Source organism: Myodes glareolus, chromosome 26 (assembly GCF_982192425.1).
Source record: "Myodes glareolus chromosome 26, mMyoGla1.1, whole genome shotgun sequence".
Lineage (NCBI taxonomy): Eukaryota > Metazoa > Chordata > Mammalia > Rodentia > Cricetidae > Myodes > Myodes glareolus.
In genome coordinates this window covers 5,269,042-5,291,412 of record NC_142051.1, presented here as the reverse complement: position 1 = coordinate 5,291,412, position 22,371 = coordinate 5,269,042, and the positions used below count along the sequence as shown (strand labels likewise).

Here is a 22,371-nt window from a genome sequence, read left to right as displayed (position 1 = left end):
TTTATTTTTAAAATGATTTTATCTTTATTTTATGTACTTTGGTGTTTTGCCTACATACATGTCTCTGTGAGGGTGTTGGATTCTTTGGAACTGGAGTTACAGACAGTTGTGGGTTGCCACATGGGTGCTGGGAATTGAACCCGTGTCCTCTGGAAGAACAGCCAGTATTCCTAACCACTGAGCCATCTCTCTAGCCAGAGGATCTGGAGTTTAAGGGCAGCTTTGGCTACATAACACGTTCAAGGTCAGATCCTGATTAAAAAGAAAAACTATAAACAAAACCAATACTAAATAAAATAAGACAGAAAATGAGTCCAGAGGACGCCATGGGGTGCCACATGAGGATGTGTGGGCCTTGGTAGACGCCTCACAGGTAGAGGAAGGCTGGGCTCATGAGGGAACCTTCCTGGTGCCCAGGAAATGATTGCATGTCTGTTTGCCAGCAGCTATTTTAGCCTCTGCGAGCTAAACTGCCTAGGGGAATCAATAGGAACAAGCCTGCCACTGCCTCTGCCTCAGCACCTACCGTGCTTGTTTAGAAGTGTTAAAGTGCCCCCTTTCTCCTTCCTCATCTTACTTTATGATGTAAGACCTGGTATTTGAAATCCAGCCGTGGGTAGAGTGAGGGGGGCTGTCTCCTCTGATTTCATATCAAAATTTGAGATGACTTTACCCTAGGGCTTTATTACGTTATGGGATTATTAACATAATTGGGGCTAGAGTGATGGCTCAGAGGGCAAAGTACAAAGTAACTCGGTGGATAAAGCAGCTCACATCCCCAGGACTCGCATGACAGTTGGGTGGATGTGGTCTGCCTGTCGCTCCTGCACGCCGAGGGCAGAACAAGGCAGTCCCTAAGTGAACAAGCTAGCTAGCCAGACTAGTAGCTCTGCTCCAATGCGCGAGGTAATTGAAGCCGGCGTCTCGCATCATCCTCGGTCCCACGCTTGTACTTGTTCTCATGTGAGCATGCGCCTTCCACAGGACCCCCTCCTCCATCGCGCATGTGCACAGAAAAGAACTACCAGCACAACTGAAGATTTTTTTTTTCAGTTTTAAAGAGGTCATAATTTCTTATACAAAGGTGTTAGGGTTGAGTGGCACCTCTGGAGCGAAGTTGGTTGCCTGCATATGGGAGGCCAAGTATGTGGACCGTAGGTGATCCGGGTGGCAGTGAGTGCATCGGGTGGGCGCCCTGCCTTAGGGTGGGCCTTTCATGACAGGGCAGCTCTTGAGATTTTAATTTTGCCTGGTATATGGGTTAGGTCACCAGCACAATGAATAATCTGTTTTCTCAGTACTGTATAAATGGTGTGAAATGCAGCGACGGGGCAGATTATGACCTTGAAGTCTGGCTCCATTGTTCTACCACCTCTTCTTTCGATGACCCATGCCCGCCAGAGCCCTCATGTGCTCTTCCGTCCTCCGACTCCATTCCCTCTTCCCACATTGGTCCTCCTAGGCTGCCCTCTCTCTGCAGGGACTGGGTGAATTTTTGTATTTCCCCTGTGGCTGAGCTTCTGCCTCACAGGTGATCCACTTATGTGGTAAATCCCATCCTAATGTAGCAAAGGTATGACTCATTGGGCTGCCCATCCTGTGTGGAAGGCTGCAAAGGGATTTCCTGGGCTCTGCCTTATACACAGAGCTAAGACCTGAAAAACAAAAGCTGCAAACCACAAGTGGGGGGAAAAATAGGCCCTTGGCAGGGCTAAAAAGTAATTTCTTTTTTGAAAATGGGGTTTTGTGGGATCCTATGAGACAGCGATTTCCCCGTGAGCATACAGAGCCCTGTGTGGTTTTGGTCTTTGTTTTTCTGGTGTTCTGGGGAGTGAGCTGGACTTCCAGGGAGTGGGGCATCACACAGCTGTAGCTGAGACCCTCTGGGAAAGGCTCTGCACAGAACTGGCGTGGGCTCTGATGGGTCATTTGAGGGACTTCTGACTTTTAGAAAAGGTAACACAAGTACAGCAATCAGAACGAAACAGTAATTTGAGGATCTCGTGTGACAGGGCTAGGAGAGGAGACATTTTACCGGGCTCCAAGTGTGCAAACAAGACCTCGCTGTGTTCTCTAAGGCTGGCGTCGGTCTCTCTGATAGCCCAGGGAGCCACACGTGCATCTCGAGGCCTGCCTTAGCGTGGGTGTTTTACGACAGGCCACTCTTGGGATTTTCGTATCCAGGTTGTAAAGCCCTCTGACATCAAGGAGCCAGGACCGAGGATCCTGCTGAAAGCTGGGAGCTTGTGGTTTCTCATTTCTCCATGAGACTGAGGGTTGTATAATCACAGCTACGTACGGGGTGAACTCAGGTTTGGCAGCCCTTCTAGAAACTTCACAGCACAGCTGACTTTGGGTTACTTAGATAATTATGCCACCCGCTCCTTGTGTCTGGTGTAGGTGAGTCCTGAATTGGTTTCTGACGCACTGGGAGGCATGTGTGCTTTGGCTAGCTGCTTTGGTCTATTTGGATGTGCTTTTTCTTTGGGCCTGCTGGGAACCTGGTGGGTCTGAAGTAGTCTTGTTATATTCTTTTTTTAGATTATGATTTACCTGATTGACAAGGTACTTCCCGAGAGCTACTTTGTCAATAACCTTCGGGCACTGTCTGTGGACATGGCTGTCTTCAGAGACCTCTTGAGAATGAAGCTCCCCGAGCTGTCTCAGCACCTTGATGCTCTTCAGAGAACGGCAAACAAAGAGAGCGGAGGTAACGATGGCTCGTGGCTATTACATTTCGGGAAATGTTTGGCTTCTCTGGTTCTGCTCTATGTACGAGTTCACATTCTGAATGTATGGAAGCCCAGGTCGCCAGATATTTCTACTTAAAGACTGTAGTGTGATCAAATACTTTTATTTCCAGAGAACAGACACAGAATGGAAATATGTAGGGCCTCATGCTGGAACTTGGAGTAGACATGGACAGGTTGTTGGTTGAGAGCCCAACTGTGCTGATTCCAGATCAGCAACTGGTAGGGTCTGTTGAGCTCTGCGTGGAGACTGGCGCACAGGCCTTCCTGGTCAGCTATGGTCAGCTATGCTAAACTGGCGTCAGTAGGACTTTGTTAAGCCAAGCTACAGGTGCAATGCTGTTTATCGCAGACCGTGACGTCGGTAGAAGCAATAAGGTTAGAGAAGAGTGACTCTGGGCTCCCTGGCCCCTTCTAGCTATAATGTGCCTGCGTGAGGCACTTCTCAGATTGCCAGTTGCTGTGGCAGACTGCACTTGCAGCCTGGCCTGATCATTTAAAGCTGGGAGCACAGGGCTGGGGTTGCAGCTCAGTGGTGGTGCTTATCCGGCATGTGTCGAGGCCCTAGTTTGATCCCTTGTACTACCCCCCTAAAAAAAGAGGTGAAATGACAATAATGGGGGACACATGGAAGGATTTTGTTGTTTTTGAGTCAGGGTCTCACTGTGTATCCCATGCTGGCCTCAGACTTAACAGAAATCCTCCTGCCTCAGCCTCTTAGTACTGAAGTGACTAGTTTGTACCAGCATACCCAGCTATATTAAAGGGTTGTGAAGATGTAGTTGTTATTAAAATACGCTGGAGGTTTTGAGACAGCTGCGTTTCTCTAAGGACCTTCTTGTATGGCTTGGTGCTGCTATAACTGTACGTTCAAGGTAGTGGCAGATACAAGCAATTGAAATCTATGTTTTTATTCAAGATCCTTTGCTCCTGATAACAAGGAATAACCTCAGAATCTAGTTTCTGCCCAAATATTTGTTCACAGGAAAGAAGAAAGTATTTGTTTTGTTTTATTTTTACTTATTTTTAGGTAGTTGTACTTATTGACAGTCACTGGAAACATCCATCTAAAAATCTAATAGACATTTATAGTCACCCAAACTGGGAAGGAACGCTGGGCTTTTAGTAAAGTCAGAAAATTCAAAATGGGCCAAGATCTGTCTTATCCTTAGATGTGTCTTTAAATGTCTTCTATGAATCACTTAGTTCAAAGTAGTTTAATGTTTAAGCCGTTTAACATTTAAACATTTTGGAAGTTTTCCAGCTTGTTTTCTTGCTTTCAATTGTGACCTGGGAATTATATAACTTAAGAGACAAGTAATTTATAATAAGGAATTCTAGTCATCATAGCTGCATTTGAATTAAAGTGGGCTCTGTAAGGTTTTGAAAGTTTGCTGGCATTTTGTTTTGTCTTTTGTTTGGGTGGTACTGGGTTTGAGCCTGGGTCTCTGAGGTGCCAGGTGAGCACTCCGTGACTGCTCTACTCCCAGCCCTTGTGTTTGCTTGTGAGACATCACGGTTGTTTCCGCAGTGTTTTTGGTGAGGGAAACTCTCCTTAATCTCAAGCAGCCTTCAATAAAGCAGACCCAGATCTAGTTCAGGTAAAACTTTGTGAAGCGTGGCAAAGAATTTATGACATTGAGTCTTGGAATTTTTTGTAACAGATTTCTTCTAGAAACACAGGAGGGGAAAGGAGGAAAGAGCCAGTAAGGGATTGAAGAAAGCTGCCCGGAAGCAGCCCTGTTTGGGTGGCGTGAGAAAGAACCGGCACTGTGTGTCTTACAGATCTCCGTTCTGGACAACTTCTATCTTGTTTCGTTTCAGGTGGCTACGAGCCCCCGCTCACCAACGTCTTCACAATGCAATGGTTTCTCACTCTCTTTGCCACATGCCTCCCTAACCACACGGTTTTGAAGATCTGGGACTCAGTCTTCTTTGAAGGCTCGGAGATCATCCTGAGGGTGTCGCTGGCTATCTGGGCAAAGCTGGGAGAGTAAGTGTTAGCTGCACTCTGGTTAGCAGCCTTTGGTCTCTAGAGTGCGAAACACTGGCATGTATGTGTATGTGTGAGAAAGAGAGAGCTGTGGGCTGTGATGAATTGTGTTAGCCTCCAGGAACCTCCACCAGCCCAGCCAGAGGCGTTTCTGGGAGAGAGGGACTCTCGTCTGGGATGGCAGGCTTCTTCGAGATTGTGCCTGCAATATTTGACCACCCTCAGGCTTTCCAGAGGAGGAATGGGGGGCGTAGCTAGAGAAGAAATGGCTGTCTCTGTAAAGAAATAGGCAGACTTGCTGGCTCACATAACAATTGGAATTTTTTTTTTCTTATTTGAGACAGAGTTTTATCTAGCCTCAACTCACTATGAAGTGGAGAATGACCTTCAACTCCCAATCCCCAGTCTCTACCTCCCACGTGCTGGGATTATAGGTCTGCATCATTTCACCTGGCTCTTGGGTTATTTATGAATCTTTATTATCCACTTTGTTCTGCCTTCGGAGCTGGGATGAAATTAAATGACAGTCACTGCGCAAACTGTACCTGTGCTTGTTACAGCCAGCAGGAGGTGTGTGTGTGCTTGCACAGTCGGCAGGAGGTGTGTGTGTGCTTGTTACAGCCAGCAGGAGGTGTGTGTGTGCTTGCAGAGTGAGCAGGAGGTGTGTGTGTGCTTGCACAGTCGGCAGGAGGTGTGTGTGTGCTTGCACAGTCGGCAGGAGGTGTGTGTGTGCTTGCAGAGTGAGCAGGAGGTGTGTGTGTGCTTGCACAGTCGGCAGGAGGTGTGTGTGTGCTTGCAGAGTGAGCAGGAGGTGTGTGTGTGCTTACAGAGTGAGCAGCCCAATAGAAGGTGCTTCCCTTCCATTCATGAGGAATCTCTTAGATGTTCAAATCTGGTTCTGCCAGAGCATGATACCAACCAGATTTCACTTATTTCCCTTCCTGGTAGTGAGAAAGATGGCAGTTCTGATCATTTATAGCCAACTCAAGAAGCAGAAAAATTTTCCGTGAATGACTTGAGCAGGCATCCATGACAACATGCCAGAACACTAACAAGCCACTGGCAGTGTTTTGCTTTAAATGTTGTAAAAGTTACACTTACTTATTTATGTGTCTTTCCATGCATGGGTGCACGGTGCTGTGACATATGTTGGTTAAAAGACAGTTTGCAGGAGTTGGCTCTCTTCTTGCGCTGTTTGGATTCTGAGCGTGGAGCACAAGTTGCCAGGCTTGGCAGCAAGCTCCTTTACCCACTGAGCCATCTTGTCCACTCTGTCTCGAAAACTTTTAGCTAGACTTTTTATTTATAACTTGTTTCTGAAAAGAACTTTTAAAAGGAAAAATCCAGGAACTATCAATTCTAGGGTTAAAAAAAATCATTAATATATGTATTTGTAAACATCACATAGCTGTCATCTTTTTAATTGATTTTATTGAGCTATACATTTTTCTCTGCTCCCCAGTCTTTCTCTCCCCTCCCCTTATATCCTCTCCCATGTTCCCCATGCTCCAAATTTACTCAGGAGATCTTGTCTTTTTCTATTTCCCTTGTAGATTAGATCTCTTTTAAGAGTCTTCATTGTTGTCTAGGTTCTCTGGAATTGTGAATTGTCGACTGGTTTTCTTTGCTTTATGTCTAAAAGTCACTTATGAGTGAGTGCATCTGATATTTGTCTTTCTGGATCTGGGTTACCTCACTCAAAATGATGTTTTCTAGATCCATTCATTTGCCTGCAAATTTCAAGATGGCATCTTTTTTTTTCCTGCTGTGTAGTACTCCATTGTGTAAATGTACCACATTTTCCTTATCCATTCTTTGGTCAAGGGGCATTTAGGTTGTTTCCAGGTTCTGGCTATGACAAACAATGCTGCTATGAACATAGTTGAGCACATGTCCTTGTGGTATTGAGCATCCTTTGGATATATACCCAAAAGTGATATTCCTGTGTCTTGAGGAAGGTTGTTTCCTAATTTTCTGAGAAATCACCATATTGATATCCAAAGGGACTGTACCAGTTTGCACTCCCACCAGCAATGCAGAAGTGCTCCATTTACCCCACAACCTCTCCAGCATAAGTTGTTATCAGTGTTTTTGATCTTGGCCATTCTTACAGGTGTTAAGATGGAATCTCAGATGTTTTGATTTGCATTTCTCTGATGACTAAGGATGTTGTACATTTCCTTTAATGTCTTTCAGCCATTTTAGATTCCTCTGTTGAGAGTTCTCTGTTTAGGTCTGTACTCCATTTTTTTCTTGGATTATTTGTTCTTTTGATGACCAATATCTTGAATTCTTTGTATATTTTGAAGACCAGTCCTCTGTCTGATGTGGGGTTGGTAAAGATCCTTTTCTATTCTTTAGGCTGCCATTTTGTCTTGTTGACCATGTCCTTTGTTTTACAGAAGCTTTTTAGTTTCAGGAGGTCCCATTTATTAATTGTTTCTCTCAGTGCCTGTGTGTTGGGGTTATATTTAGGAAATGGTCTCCAGTGCCAATGCATTCAAGTGTATTTCTCTCTTTCTCTTCTATTAGATTCAGTGTAGTTGGCTTTATGTTGAGGTCTTTGATCCATTTGGACTTGAGTTTTGTGCATGGTGATTAGATATGGATCTATTTTCATTTTTCTACATGTTTATTCCAGTACCATTTGTTAAATATGCTTTCTTTTTTCATTTTATATTTTTTGCTTCTTTGTCAAAAATCAGGTGTTTGTAGTTGTGTGGATTGATATCTGAGTCCTTGATTTGGTTCCTTTGGTCCTCCTGTCTAGTTTTATGCCAATACCAGGCTCTTTTCAGTACTGCAGCTCTGTAGTAGAGTTAGAAGTCAGAGATTGTGATGCCTCCAGAAGTTCTTTTATTGTACAGGATTGTTTTGGCTATTCTGGGTTTTTTGCTTTTCTATATGAAGTTGAGTACCATTCTTTCGAGGCCTGTGAAAAATTTTGCTGGGATTTTGATGAGCATTGCATTAATTATGTAGATTGCTTTTGGTAAGATTGCCATTTTTACTATGTTAATTCTACCTATCCAAGAGAATGGGAGATCTTTCCATTTTCTGGTGTCTTCTTTAATTTCTTTCTTTAAAGATGTATAGTTCTTGTCATACAGGTCTTCCACTTGTTTGGTTAGAGTTACTCCGAGATAGTTTATGATATTTGTGGCTATTGTGAAGGGTGTTGTTTCTCTGATTTCTTTTTCAGCTCTTTTATCATCTGTGTACAGGGTGGCTACCGATTTTTTTTCAGTTAATCTTGTATCCTGCTACATTACTGAAAGTGTTTATGAGTTGTAGAAGTTCCTTGGTAGACTCTTTGAGGTTGCTTATGTAAACTTTTGTATCATCAGCAAATAGTGAGAGTTTGACTTCTTTTCTGATTTGTGTTCCCTTGATCTTCTTTTGTTATCTTATTATCTCATAGCTGTGTAACATGAGGGCCTGCTTGTTGGGGTTTCTGTCCTGCCCAGTTACCACAGCTGACAAATCCCCAAAGAATCACAACAGAAGTCTACATTAGTTACAATTGGCCCCTTAGCTCAGGCTTCATATTAACTCTTATAACTTATATTAACACATTATTCTTATCTATGTTAGCCACATGGCTCAGTACCTTTTTCAGCAGGACAGGTTACATCTTGCTTCTTCGGTGTATGGACAGGACTGCAAGAAGAGCTTCCTTTTTCCCAGAATACTTCTGTTCTCATTGTTCCGCCTCTACTTCCAGTCTGGCTGTCCCACCTATATATACTTCCTGCCTGGCTACTGGCCAATCAGCGTTTATTTAAAACATAATTGACAGAATACAGAATTGTTCCACGCCATAGCTGTCCTCTTTTGTCTTTATTTTATTGTACGGTGATTTCCAGACAAGCCAACAATTTTACCTCTGTGAGGTTTGCTGTGCCGTTTACTTTGTCTTTTCACGTCCCCCCATGTGCCTTTCTTTCTGCACTCATGTATTTCTGGCCTGCTTTACACTGTACACTTCCCGAGTGTAACAAAAGGGGTGATTCTACTGCTTCCCCCTGCTCACTTCCTGCCACATCAGAATGTATCCCTGGGTGGTGGCAGGATAGTCACTGGAAATCATAATTGCAGCAAGTAAGAACTGGCACTCTCGGAGTGCTTGCCATGTGCTGGGTCCTCTTAGAGCTGGGATTATGGCAGTTGTGAGCCACTTAAGGTGGATGCCGGGGACCGAACTCAGCAAGCACTTTTAATTGCGGAGCCATCTCCCCAGCCCACCTTCATTTTACAGATCTGAGAACCAAGGCTCAGGGTTTAATGAATTGCCTGAAATCACCCATTTAGTAAGTGGGAAATGCAGTTTTGAACCAAAGCATCCTGGCTCTCGAATTTGTGCTTTTCATTATGCAAATCCCCATGCTCAGAAATGGCTCCTGTTTATGAACTGCGAATGTTTCAGGGGTTTCGCTCGTGATAATTATACATCTTTTCAGCGTGCGACTTGTAAGGAGCAAGGGAAGGCCACCAACATCCATCCAGTGCTGACAGCGCCTGTCAGTACAGTAGGCAGCTTGAGCATATTATCTCATTTGGTTCTCTCAATAACCCGGCGGAGCTGGGGAGATTATTCCTCCCTGCCTTTTCAAGTGAGAAAATCATCCCGAGAAGGTTAATTAACTCGCTCACAGTCGCGCTGCTAATGAGAAGTGGGGCTGGTGCTCGCGCCTGGAGCTTCAGACTCCACAGCCTGTGAAGCTTCCTCGCAGATGTAGCACCAGGAAAATATCCATGGTGTGTAGGCAACCTTGTGCCTTGTATTGTCTGAAGGGCCCCTCTATTTGCCTTGTTCTTGCAGCCGAGAATTCCTTCCTTCCCTCAGCAGAGCCATTTTGAATTCTCTACCCCCTCACTGTGACAGCCTCTTGTCCGCCATTCTCCGATGACTTCCCATATTGGCACACTCATCGCCTCCCACGTGGCATGTGTCCTCCTCAGTCCTGCTAATTGTGCCCCAAGCGTGCTAAGCCACCCCTAGGTCAGCCTTGCCAAGGGCATAGCTCTTCATCATTCCCTATTAAAAACCCCTGGGTCACTTGTGTCCTGCAGAGGCTTAGAAGGTAGATATGGCCACTGTGATCTGCAGCGCTCTGCCTTCAAGGCTCACGGGCTCCCTCTGGCTCTGCAGTGATTTCCTTCTTGTTAACATCAGCTGGACTTGGGGGGCAGCAAAGATGTCCCACACAGCCTTGCTCTCTCCGCCTCAGGCCTTTGCAACGCTGCTTTCTCCTTGGCAACCACAGAGCTTCTTTTCAAAGCTCATCTCAAGCATTTTGTTCTGTTTTTTCTTCCCAGGGGGAGCATAACTACTTTCTATCATGTCCCCTTGCCCTGCTGTATCCCTAACAGCCCTTCCCCACTGTATTTCACGTTCTTATTTGCACAGTGCTACCGAGGGATTTGAGTCTGTGATTTTCTCATTACAGTTCTTTAACAACTCTGTGAAAATAGCCCAGCATTAGTGCCTGTCAAAACACGCCTCTGGTTAGTGGGCAAATGGAATTATCCTACCATGCAAAAACCTTTGTACTGGAGAAGTCGGAGACACCTAGAGCCCAGTCCTGTGTCATTCCCTTTCCTCCTCCTTAGAAGACCGATTAAAATCTCACCTGTCTCATAGTTTCCGAGGTGACAGCCACTTCCCTGAGAAGAATTCGGTGATGCCTGTGGAAACAGTCTGTAGACTGATGAGAAGTTCCCTTCCTCTTTAACTCCACTGTGGTTCGAACTCCGCCTGTTCATGCTCTCCCCGCAGAGTAGGGTTGACTAGTATTCTACAGGGGATAATTGCTTTTCAGTTTCAATTTTGTGGTTCTGATTTCTGGTCACTGATGTGCACTTTGATACAGAGGATGTGCCATGTGGGAAGAGTAAAGAGTAACGACACCCGATGGGGCCGTGAGGCTCAGGGAGCTGTGCAGGGAAGATGGGAGCTCATTCTGTAATGACTACTTCAAAATTACCTTCAGTGTTTATTTTGTTTTGTCTTCATTTTTTTTTTAAAGTTAGGTCTTGCCATGTGTCCCAGGCTGGTCTTGAACTTTGGGCTCAAAGACCTTGCTGAGTCAGCCTTCTTAGTAGTTGGTGTGCAGGAACGCTGACATGGCCACTTGCCCTTGGTAGCTTTGCTCTTTCCTCCATAGCAGACTACATCGCAGGAGTGTGGCAGGAGCTCATACTTCTGTCGCTAGCTCAATGATGAGAGAGGTGCACATGGGCGTGGGTGTGTCGTGCAGCACAAATGCGCTAACCGAGTCCCCTTTCTGTCTTGTTTTCTGTCTAGGCAGATAGAGGGTTGTGAAACCGCGGATGAGTTCTACAGCACCATGGGGCGTCTCACCCAGGAGATGCTGGAAAACAACCTCCTGCAGAGCCATGAACTCATGCAGGTGAGTGGGCAGTGTAGGCAGTGTGGGCAGTGTGGGCAGTGCTGGCACTGTGGGCAGTGCGGGCAGTGCGGGCAGTGCGGGCAGTGTGGGCACTGTGGGCACTGTGGGCAGTGTGGACAGTGAGGGCAGTGTGGGTAGTGAGGGCAGTGTGGGTAGTGTGGGCAGTGCGGGCACTGTGGGCAGTGCGGCCAGTGTGGGTAGTGAGGGCAGTGTAGGCACTGTGGGCAGTGTGGGCACTGTGGGCAGTGCGGCCAGTGTGGGCAGCATGAGTACTCTGGGCAGTGTGGGCAGTGTGGGCAGTGCTGGCACTATGGGCAGTGTGGCCAGTGTGGGTAGTGAGGGCAGTGTGGGCAGTGTGGGTAGTGAGGGCACTGTGGGCAGTGTGGGCAATGTGGGCAGTGTGAGCAGTGCTGGCACTGTGGGCAGTGTGGGCAGTGTGGCAGTGCTGGCACTGTGGGCAGTGTGGGCAGTGCTGGCACTGTGGGCAGTGTGGGCAGTGTGGGCAGTGTGAACAGTGCAGGCAGTGTGGGTAGTGAGGGCAGTATAGGCAGTGTGGCCAGTGCGGGCAGTGTGAGCAGTGCTGGCACTGTGGGCAGTGTGGCCAGTGTGGGTAGTGAGGGCAGTGTAGGCAGTGTGGGCAGTGTGGGCACTGTGGGCAGTGTGGCCAGTGTGGGTAGTGAGGGCAGTGTAGGCACTGTGGGCAGTGTGGGCACTGTGGGCAGTGCGGGCAGTGTGGGCAGCATGAGTACTCTGGGCAGTGTGGGCAGTGCGGGCAGTGTGGGCAGTGTGGGCAGTGTGGGCACTGTGGGCAGTGTGGACAGTGTGGGCAGTGTGGGTAGTGAGGGCAGTACAGGCAGTGTGGGCAGTGCGGGCACTGTGGGCAGTGCTGGCACTGTGGGTAGTGTGGGCACTGTGGGCAGTGCGGCCAGTGCGGGCAGCGTGAGTACTCTGGGCAGCGTGGGCAGTGCGGGCAGTGTGGGCAGTGCGGACAGTGTGGGCAGTGCGGACATGGAAACCCAAGACTGAGGGAGTGACAGATGATGCTGTTCTGAGCCCTGTTCTTCGAGAAATGTATTGAGCCAGTCCTCCGACATAGTTTTTCCATTGGCCAAGAATCTATAATTTGGTAAGAATCTTCATCACAAGAGGAAGGAAGAAACGAATGGCTGTTTGTTCCCTAGACAGGCTTAGGTACAAGGTAAACAAACTGGGAAAAAGCAAAGTCATCAGGTACTCATTGAGAATCTGAACCTTTATTATTGCTTGGTGTGCATACACTGCGTGAGTGCAGGAGCGTGCGTACCACGGAGGTCAGAGGGTAACCCTAAAGGGTTGTTTCTGTCCCTCCACAGAGAGCTTGTCAGACTTGTGTGGCAGGCCCTCTTACCTGCTGAGCCATCTTGCTGGCCCGGCTTCTGAGACCTGTTACAGGAAGACTGACGGGTGACGTATTTATGAGGAGAAGGGAGGGCGAGATGGAAATCAGTCTGCATCTTGGTTTATGGTCAGCGGGTGCTATCCTGCATTGATTACAAGTCTCTGTGAGAGACATGAGGGTTGGTTATTTTTCTGGTGTGTTTTTCCACGACATTCTGGGACATCATTTCATCCTCGTTTCCTCTGGTGCTTTGGGTTCCTTCCGCTCTCTCCACCTCTCCCTGTTGTCCCAGATCACTGTGGTTTAGATCCAAAGCTGTCCCCCCAACTGGCTTTCTTGTCTCTCTCTTATTTCTCTTGGTACCACATTCATGTTGGGTTTCCTGCCTATGGTCATTACGGATGCTGGAATTCATCTGCGAGACTATAATTAGGACTCGGGCACTGACTTAGGGCTGGAGAAATGAGTATTGTTCCTCTACCCGTCTCCTGGACCCACAGCTCCTCCCCAGGAACTCTCGCTCCTAGCTGAACCCGTCTGATTGTTGGGAATACCGACAGTCTGATATAACTTCCCTAGGCATCCGTGTTTGAGCCGTTGAGGCTCAACTCTCTTTCCTCTCTCAAAAGAGGAACTGTGTGTGTGACCCTGACGACTGGACTCTGATTCTAGCACGCTCTCTGAGAGCGAGGCCTCTTTTACTGAGCATTGTTCTGCGGCCCAGCTCCATGCCTGGCGTTTTCCATGCATGAAATTCCGTGAAGTCCTACAAAAGTGCTGGAATCATGTGCTCCAAGCAGGATCTGGGGAGAGACGAGCCCTTCCTCCTCTCCTATGACTTGACGAGGGCTCCTCACAGCACAGATTCATCATACTGTGGTCCCCACTCTCTCCCCTTCAGGCGGGGTGCCTGCTCGTCCCTTTTATGTTGGGTCCGATTGTTTTCCAGTGACTGGAAACACAGCCCTCCAGACCTTTGCCCTCCTTGTACAGTCTCGCTTCTCCTGAGCTCAGATATCTTCCTTCAGGAAGTGTCTGCCCTTCTTGAAGTTTCTCTCATCATCTAAACTAGAAGCGCCCATTTCATGCTTTCATTTAAGCCTCTTACGGGAGCGTTGACCTCATTCCACTGCATCTAAGACTGCATCTTATTTCCTCTGTAAGGTTCGTAAGTTCCTTGAGGACAGGGCCTGTGCTTAGCTTTCTGTTCTTGAGATGAGAGTTGCTCGGAAGGCTTATTAATTCCTGAATCAGGGGCTGGAGAAATGGCTCAGCGGTTAAGAGCACTGACTGCTCTTCCAGAGGACCCGGGTTCAATTCCAGCACCCACATGGCAGCTCACAACTGTCTGAAAAATCCAGTTCCAGGGGACCTGACACCTTCACACCAATGCACATAAAATAAAAAGATAAATAAATCATAAAAAATTAATTCCTGAAGCAAATATTCATTGAGAATCCGTGGTTTGTTTTCTGCCTTCTCCTTTTCGGTCATAGAGGATGGCCCTGCTTTAGTTTCTTAGCTCTGCAGCAGTCCGCTCTTTGCTGCCTGGGTGATCATTCTCTTCTCGCTCTGGTCACTTCTTTGTTATATTGTCCTTTGAATTGGAACTTCTCCAGTATTGATTTTCTTGAAAGTTAGTTCCTCGGCATCTAGATTGGAGACACATGTGGGAAGAGGAAGTTGGGGTTGTGCACTGAGAGGTGTATAGGACTGAGGAGAAGGAGAATTAATTCCCAGGGGCCCAAGGTAATAGTGGGAAGGGAGATGAAGTTAGAGGATGCTTCCATGAGGGAATTGATGTCTGGTTTCACCTTTAAGGATAAATAGGGATTGTCCAGCTCTGTGCCTGTATGTTGGGGTTGCACATACATTTCACAGCACATCTGTGTGCATGTGTTTTGTCAACTTGACACAAGCTAGGGTCATCTGGGAAGAGGGGACTTCAGCTGAGACAATGCCTCCATCAGACTGACCTGCAGGCAAGTCTGTCGGGTATGGCCTTGATGGGGGATTGATATGGGAGGACTCTTCCCCCTGTGGGTGGTGCCACTTGTGAGCGGGTAGTTCTGGGCTGTATAAAAGCTGTGTAAGCTGACCAAACCAGTGAGCAGTGTTCCTCCATGGTCTCTGCTTCGGTTCCTGCCTCCAGGTTCCTGTTTGAGTTCTTACCCCGATTTCCTTCACCAAAAGACTGTGATCTTGTATGCTAAAATCAGCCCTTTCTGCCTACATTGGATTTGGTTATGATGTTTATCACAGCAACAGAGGCGTGAGCCAGGACAGTGTGTGTTGAAGCCACCAGTGCAGAGACGATAGACGGTTGGTGGCTCTGTTGGTTGCTTTTCCTATTGCTGTAACAGAAAAGTAACTTAAGAGACAAAATTTTAGTTGGGTTGTGGTTTAGATGGGTACAGCATCATGGCAGGGCAGGCACGGCAGGCACAGCAGGCACAGAAGAGTCATAGTGGAATCATGTGATCAGGAAGACACAGCTGGAATTTCTTACATCTGGGAGGACCAGGAAGCAAAGAAGAGAGGACGCTTGCTTTTAATTTTTTATTCAGTTTCAAATGCTAGCCCATGCATGATGCTGTCATCTTCAGAATGGACCTTCCTTTCCCAGTTAAACCTTCTGGAAACATCCTTGTTGTCTAGAGCTGTGTCTCCTAGGTGATTCTGAATCTAGCCAAGCTGGCAATGAAGGCTAACAAGTCAACTCCTCGTCCACCCCAAGACCAAACATATCATTGCAAATCCTAACAGTGGCCGAGGAAGCAGCAGGAATAAAGGATGGTGTTGATTGATATAGGGTAGGTGAGGAGCCCCACAAGGATTTGCTCTTCAGGCACTGGGTTCTGGAAGTGGCAAGGAACCTGGCTTGGTCTTTAGGTCAGTGTTTGTACTTGCTGCAGTTGTAGGGTCTCTTTGGACCCTTCGCTAAGGGAAAACAGGAACTGTAGAACCTGAAGGTTTTTAAGTACACGAGGAAAATGGCCTGAGTTGTGTTTCCTGTCAGCTCTACAGAAAGATGGGATGTGTAGATTTGAAAAGGTTAATCTGACACCAGCATGGTCTGTAAGGGAGGCAGTGGAGGGTGAGGACCAGAACGGGACAGAGACAGTACATGCCAAGTGACATTGGCTAGATGAGGCTGTCAACACGGTATAGGGATGAAGAAGAAAAATAGAGATACAAGACAGTAGCATTTATGAGGGAGGAAGGTAGGCTTGTTTCCAGACAGGGCGCCTGGAGGTGAGCTTTTGTTCCACATGTGTGGTCCTCTGCACTGCCTTCCAGCTGGAGCACTCACTCTGGTCACAGATCTGTCCTTGCCCAAGCCTCTATAGGCCATGTCCCTGCTGCCATTCCATTCAGGACAATTCTACTAGTTCACCAGGTCTTCCATCTCTGCTCTGTTACCTCAGTCTTCACCGATGGCGCCTCCTCTGGTACATCTTTGGTATGGAAGATGTTCAGCAATTGATTGAACATTAAAGGCAGATTATTTGCTATTGTTTGCTGCTTTGTGAAGTGTGTGAACCTTCTAAGGAAGACACTGGTCCTTTAATGAAAGGGACTTTGTTACATTCTCTATAGTGCCCAGCGGAGTGCTAAACATATAACTGCTTGCTCAGTGGAGACGCTGAATCATAGACTGTTGAGTCAGGAGGCAGTTGCTTTCAAAGCGACTGTGTATAAGAAATATCCTTGGGATGTATTCAACAGCAGTGCTGGTGGACAGGTCCCTCGAATGCAGGTGGCATTAGACACTTAGGAAAACACTGACTGGATGGAGCTTACAGATCACAACTTATCTAACTCTATTTGATGAGGAAACCAGGAGTTAGAATTGTGCCGTTTGCCAGTTTCTTGGTTATTTAGTAGTTGACCCAGGACCGAGACCCATGCTCCTGACTTCTGGTCCAATTAACGCTTTTCCTGACAGCACCAACACCATATTCTAAAGATGTCTTTCTAAAAGTGAAGTCCTTATTAGAAGAAGCCACACACCAGTTCCCTGAGAGTTTAAACGCTGCCGGGAGGAATGAAAGCTGTGATGGAACCCGCATTTCTTGCTAGGCATTAGGAGAGAGGGTGGCTTTTAGCTGTGTCTTCTGAGGGAGTGCTGTAGGTCTGCGAGGCTCACGTCTGCAGCAAGCCCTTCTCCCGTTGTCTGTGGGAAGACCAGCAAAGCCTAGTCTTACACATTACATTTCCATGTTTCTCATTAAACATGTCAATAGTGGAAAAGGAAACGTAGCTCCCTTTCAACAGGGCCTAAATATAAACGTCTATTTAAATTCACGCTAGTAGTTCCGAGAGTCAGCTTGCCGGTTTTCCTTGGTGTGAAGGAGTGTTAGAGACAGAGATGGCATGCGCCATTTCAAGCCACTTGCTTTTCTTTCTTCGCTCTTAAAAAAAAAAAAAAAATCAGTGGCTGATCCCGCTATAGCGGACCAGAAATCTGTCAGCACACTTGAAATGGCTTCGTGGCACACATGTGAACTGAATATAAGGTTTTTACTTTTGAGCTAAAGAGGATACAGGAATTTTCCCACCTGGACCTTCCCCAGTCCTCTCTAAACAGTGTACACAGACGAATATACTGGACCTGAGCCTCTTTTCCCTGCATAGATCACATCGCCTTCCACTGATTTTACATCAGCCACTGGATATTTAAAGAATATCATGTCTTTATTTATTTGTGTGTGTGCGTGTTTGCTGATATACACGTGTCACAAAGCACATTCCAGAGCAAATTCTCTCCTCCTGTTGTGCAGGTCTCAGGGGTTGAACTCAGGTCATTAGACTTAGAGGTACCAACAGAGGCATCTTACCAGCTCTTCTGATTTTCTTTAATTGATAGCATTAGACAGGGAGGTTGAGGGATCCTAAGGATGTACGGTGTCTGGGTCGCAGTAGATTGTGGATAATATATTTGGTAAATTCCTTGAGGACAATGTAGGGAAAATTATTCATAGGTGTTTTGAAACCCTGACCTTATTTGGATGACAAACTGTCATCTGGAGGCAGCTGTCACGAGTGGGGCCCGATCTGCCTCTGGCCCACGCTGTTCACTTTTCCTCCGTCAGCGAGGGACTGGAGATGTCAAGGATGTTGGTGCTTGTTCAATAGAAGGACGATGTTTGATTAATTAGCTGTCAGAAATGGAAACCATCTGCCCTACAGTAGTGTGAGCCTGTGACTGGAAGTGTTTAGGCAGTGCCTTTGAGGCCTCTGTCGGTGACGCTCCAAAGGGGTTCCTGCTGGACAAGGAGGGACGTTGAGCTAAATTATGTTTCCATTCCCTTCGGACTCTCAGATTCTGCTACTGCACCACATGTGGACTCTAAGAGATGTAGTAAAAAGCCGTACTTGGAATCTCTTGTAAATCTCCGACCTATCAGTTGGACCCCTAGAGCTTTCCATGTACCAAGTGCTGCGAGCGATTTACTAGGGACGCTCATGCTTGTGGGCCAAATGTGTCTTCATACGTGAGACCGTCACACACATAAGTATGTCTCTGTGAGACCGTCACATACTTGTGTCCACGTGAGACCGTCACACACATGTGTGTCCCTGTGAGACCGTCACATACGTGTGTCCATGTGAGACCGTCACACATCTAAGTGTGTCCCTGTGAAGAAGGATTGTGGTTGAGCTGGTTTCAGGGCACCAGCGGCTGCTTCGAGGCACTAACCACAAATAAAGAGGGAACAAGGAACTGCAGGCCCAGCAGAGTCCCTTTCTTGTGTCAGGAGTGTTCACCCGTGTGGCTCTGATGATTCCTGGTTGGAACCCCTCCCTCTGCCCCAGGCAGGAAGGGTTGGGAGCAGAGGCAGCTACTGCTCATTCCTCCCTTGTAAACGTCCTCTGCGAGGCGGGATTAGGAGACTCCAGTTCCCTGTTATGTACACAACATGAGCCAAAGCAAACCATGAGCCAGTGCCCCAGTTTTAGTCAGCGCGACATCTAGGTTAATTCTTAAGCAATTTTGAAATTCCTAGTGAAGGTATTCACATTTTTTTTGGGGGGGGGTTGTTTTTTTAAAACAAAATATGAATGATGTGATTTCTTAACCGCTTAAGTCAAGTTGCTCAGTTGCTCGGGTAAACGTTTACACGAATGACAGGGTCGGGTGATTCTTGCTCAGTTTGGGGATGACTTTTGGTGTGTGCATGGTCAGGCTCAGTTGACTCTATTCTTCCTGGCTGACATCTAAGAGGGGGTACTTCTTGGGTCCAAAGTTAGGGTTCCTAGACTAGGATTGCACATGCCCGCATGTCTTTGCAAGGCTGTGTGGAGAATTCTGCCCTGGAAGTGAGCAGCTGTTGGTTATCTCTGGGAGAGCAAACATGAGAATTCACTACTAATACAATTACATGACGCACTCAGGCACACAGAGCGTGTTAAGTGTAGTACCACAAAATCCGTTCAAACACGGCCCAAGTTAAGAATCTAAGCGCTGACATGCATGTGCTCACCACACTGACACGCACGTGCTCACCGCATGGATACTCACATGCACACCGCGTGCACGTGCGCTGCTCCCTGACTTTAACTACCCCTCCTGCTGTAGGGAATTATCATCCAGAGCTTCACACCCTGCATTTTTCAGACAAGGCGAGGACGCCCAGAGAGGCTGGGGGCTGATGTCATCTCACACTTGGCTAATGGGAGCCACAAGGAGCCTTCTGTTTCTGCTGAGGGTGTGGGAAGAGTTGTGTAGTGTTGCTAAATTTGTGCTGCGTCTCAGCCTTGTGGATAATCAAGCATGTAGTGTATGTGAGCAAACGGCTTAAAAACAAGGTTGGTGCTCTTGTGGGCTGTGCAGCTTCGCATAAAGCATCGAGGGGAAGGGGGTTTAGCCAACGCTTGTTTGAAATCTTGACTTGCTACAGAAAGTATATAGGTGCATGGCATGGCGTTTGGGGACAGTCAGGATAGGTGTGAAGTGTCACAGTAGCAGCACCGAACCACCAAGTGAGCCGCGGCACCGATCACGCTTCCTTCAGAGTCCTCCCGTTCCCACCATGCCACATCCCAGCTCCGGAGGAACAGTCTTGCTGAAATGGACAAACCACCTAAAAAGACTCTCCTAGAAAAGGCTCATCAGCACATATTGTTTAAAAAGATTTATGTATCTTTATAAATATTCATGAGCATTTCACCTGTTTGAACGTATGTTCACTGTGTGTATACCTGGGTTCGTGAAGGACAAAAGGTGGAGTTGAATCCCGGGAACTGGAGTCACACACAGGCTCTTGTGAGCTGCCATGTGGGTGCTGGGAACTGAGCCTCAGTCCTTGCAGGAGCAGCAAGTATTCTTAACCGCTAAGACATTTTTCAGCCCCTCATCGGGATGTTTGATTGGCTTCTATGGAGAAATGAAAGTGTGATTGATGTAGACACGCTGGTGTGGGAAAACTGAAGGGTTGGTTAGAGTGTGGAGCACTTAAAATTTAAGAGTAGGAGAGCCAGCAGAAGTCTTCTCGTCATGGTAATGGGAAGATACGGAGTCTTAAAATTCTGGTGTAAGACCAAGTGTCTCCCCACTCCCGCTTTCGTGAGACAGGATAGTTCTGGGTGTCCTGGAACTCACTGCCTAGACCAGACTGGTTTTGAACTCAGAGATCCGCCTGCTTCTGCCTCCCTAGTGCTGGGATTAAAGTGTGAGCGACCACACCCAGCTCCTTTGTTTTTATTTATGGATTTTTGACGGCCTACACTTGATAACTTTTTATTGTCTTTTCTTTCTCGTTAAAAATAACAGCAATTTTCTCTAGGCTTTTGAAAAGGTGGTTCTTTGGGGGAAAGCTTGCCGTAAGTCACAAGGTCATACACAAAACTTAATTTTATTTAGAAAGCAGATGTTAATGCCCGAGCATTATCAAAACACTTTAAACAAGCCAGACCTTGGAGGGGCATGTGTGGGTTCTTCGGTATAGACATCACAGTATGGTATAAACACACTCTGAAGAGGATGCTAGATGCCCGAATTTCCCTACCCATGCTCCTCATTCGGAATGTTCGGCTACACGCAGCTGGCTGTTTGTGGGGTCCCTTGTGTTTATTAGAACGGGTTGAATGTCCCTTATCTGAAGTGCTTGGAGTAGAAATAACTCAGATTTGGGGGAATCTTTGCAAGTATGCAGTGAGAGATCTTGGGTATGGAGCACACATCTAAACATAAGATTTATTTTTATGTTATACAATTTTCATACTTGTGTCTGAAGGTAGTATTATGCCATATTTTGAATGTATCCCTATTTTTGTCTGTAACCCATTGCATGGATCAGATGTGAACTATTTTTTTGGGGGGGGACATGATGTTGGTGCTCTAAATACCTCAGATATTGGAGTCCTTTGTATCAACGCTTACAATCTGCAATATCCTGGCTTCATTTTATTTTGTTTATATAGGATCTCATATAGCCTGGTCTGGCCTCAAATGCACTACTTAGCTAAGGATGACCCCATCTTCTTGTCTTTCGCTCCTGGGGTTATAGGCATGCACCACCCATGTCGTGTTTATGTGTGCTGGAGACTGAACTCGGCTTCAGATATACTAGGCAAGCACTCTACTGACTGAGTTACTCCCATCCTTGCCTTACACTTCTGTCTTTCTTCAAAGAAGATGTCGCATGAGGAGCAATATCTGTCTCCTCAGCCTCATCCTGTTGAGCATCAACCCCTTTAACACAGGACTCATGGGAGTTGTAAGGTCACCAGCTAAGACTTGGCAATTTCACTTTTGTCTTTCAGACTGTTTATTCGATGGCTCCGTTCCCTTTCCCACAGCTGGCGGAGCTGAGGGAAAAGTACACCTACAACATCACACCATTCCCAGCCACAGTTAAGCCCATGTCAGTTTCCGGGTAAGTGACTTTTTGTTTTTCCTTGTTTTGTTATTGTAAGGTGACACTTACGCCCTTGAACATATGCGAACTAACTTGGTACTTAGAACCTGAAGGACCCTTTCCCAAAGGTTTACAGACTTAGCTTCAACAGAGCTGTTCAAAGTGTGCTTCCCACACGAGGTGGGACATGAACTGAAGAAAAAAATGTGCAAGTGTATTTAAGTCTGCAAAATACTTAAAATCTCAGTAACTTAAACAGGGTGAAGTGGCACACCAACTGATGCATGAGCTGATTTAGAATACTCTTTATAAAGGCCAGAAAGTCACACACACACACACACACACACACACACACACACACACACACACACACGTACCTGTACATCCATACACAGACAGACAGACAGACAGAATCTAGAATATGAAAAATCAGCAGAGAAAAATCAATGGCCATGACCCAATGAAAGACAGTCAGGAAAGAGTCATCCTTACACCACATATCTGGATGAAAATGTTAAGTGGCAAAAAGAAAAAAAGATAGAAAAAGAAATACTTAGCAGAAGTAAACGTGCAAGAATTCCTACTTCTTTGGAATGGAGGAAAGCTTAGTATCTGACTGAAATGGAGGGAAAAGAATTAGATTTAAGTACATTAAAATAATTTCCTATATGACCTAAAGCAAAAAAGAACATGTTCTTCATAACAAGACTCAAAAACATTTTTGGAAATACATTTTTAACTTTTACAAAATGGAGACTATTACCTCTAATGAAATTTTAAAAATTAATAGAAGGTGGTCGCTGTACTAGTCAAGAGATGGCGATGAGTGGGCAGGGCAACATCACTAGCACTCAGAGAGATCCAGCTTAAAATAGGGGATTCTGTTTTGTCTGTTGGTCTGTCCTCACCCGTCACAGTGGCACCGAGTCAGACCCCTGATAATACCCTCTGTTGGGAAGGCTGTGAGAACTTC

The 22,371-nt window shown here is 46.5% G+C and overlaps 1 protein-coding gene across 4 annotated transcripts in view; it reads left to right on the top strand.

Annotated features, from left to right (window-relative positions):
• Tbc1d30 (TBC1 domain family member 30) overlaps positions 1-22,371 on the top strand; it is an 85,250-nt gene that overhangs the window by 50,849 nt on the left and 12,030 nt on the right. For all 4 annotated transcript variants that reach the window (XM_085683446.2, XM_085683444.2, XM_048418503.3 and 1 more), the window contains 4 exons: positions 2,542-2,710; positions 4,575-4,743; positions 11,051-11,156; positions 21,304-21,416. In XM_085683446.2, the coding sequence (XP_085539572.2) occupies positions 2,542-2,710; positions 4,575-4,743; positions 11,051-11,156; positions 21,304-21,416 (557 nt within the window). The remainder of the gene's footprint in view (positions 1-2,541; positions 2,711-4,574; positions 4,744-11,050; positions 11,157-21,303; positions 21,417-22,371) is intronic.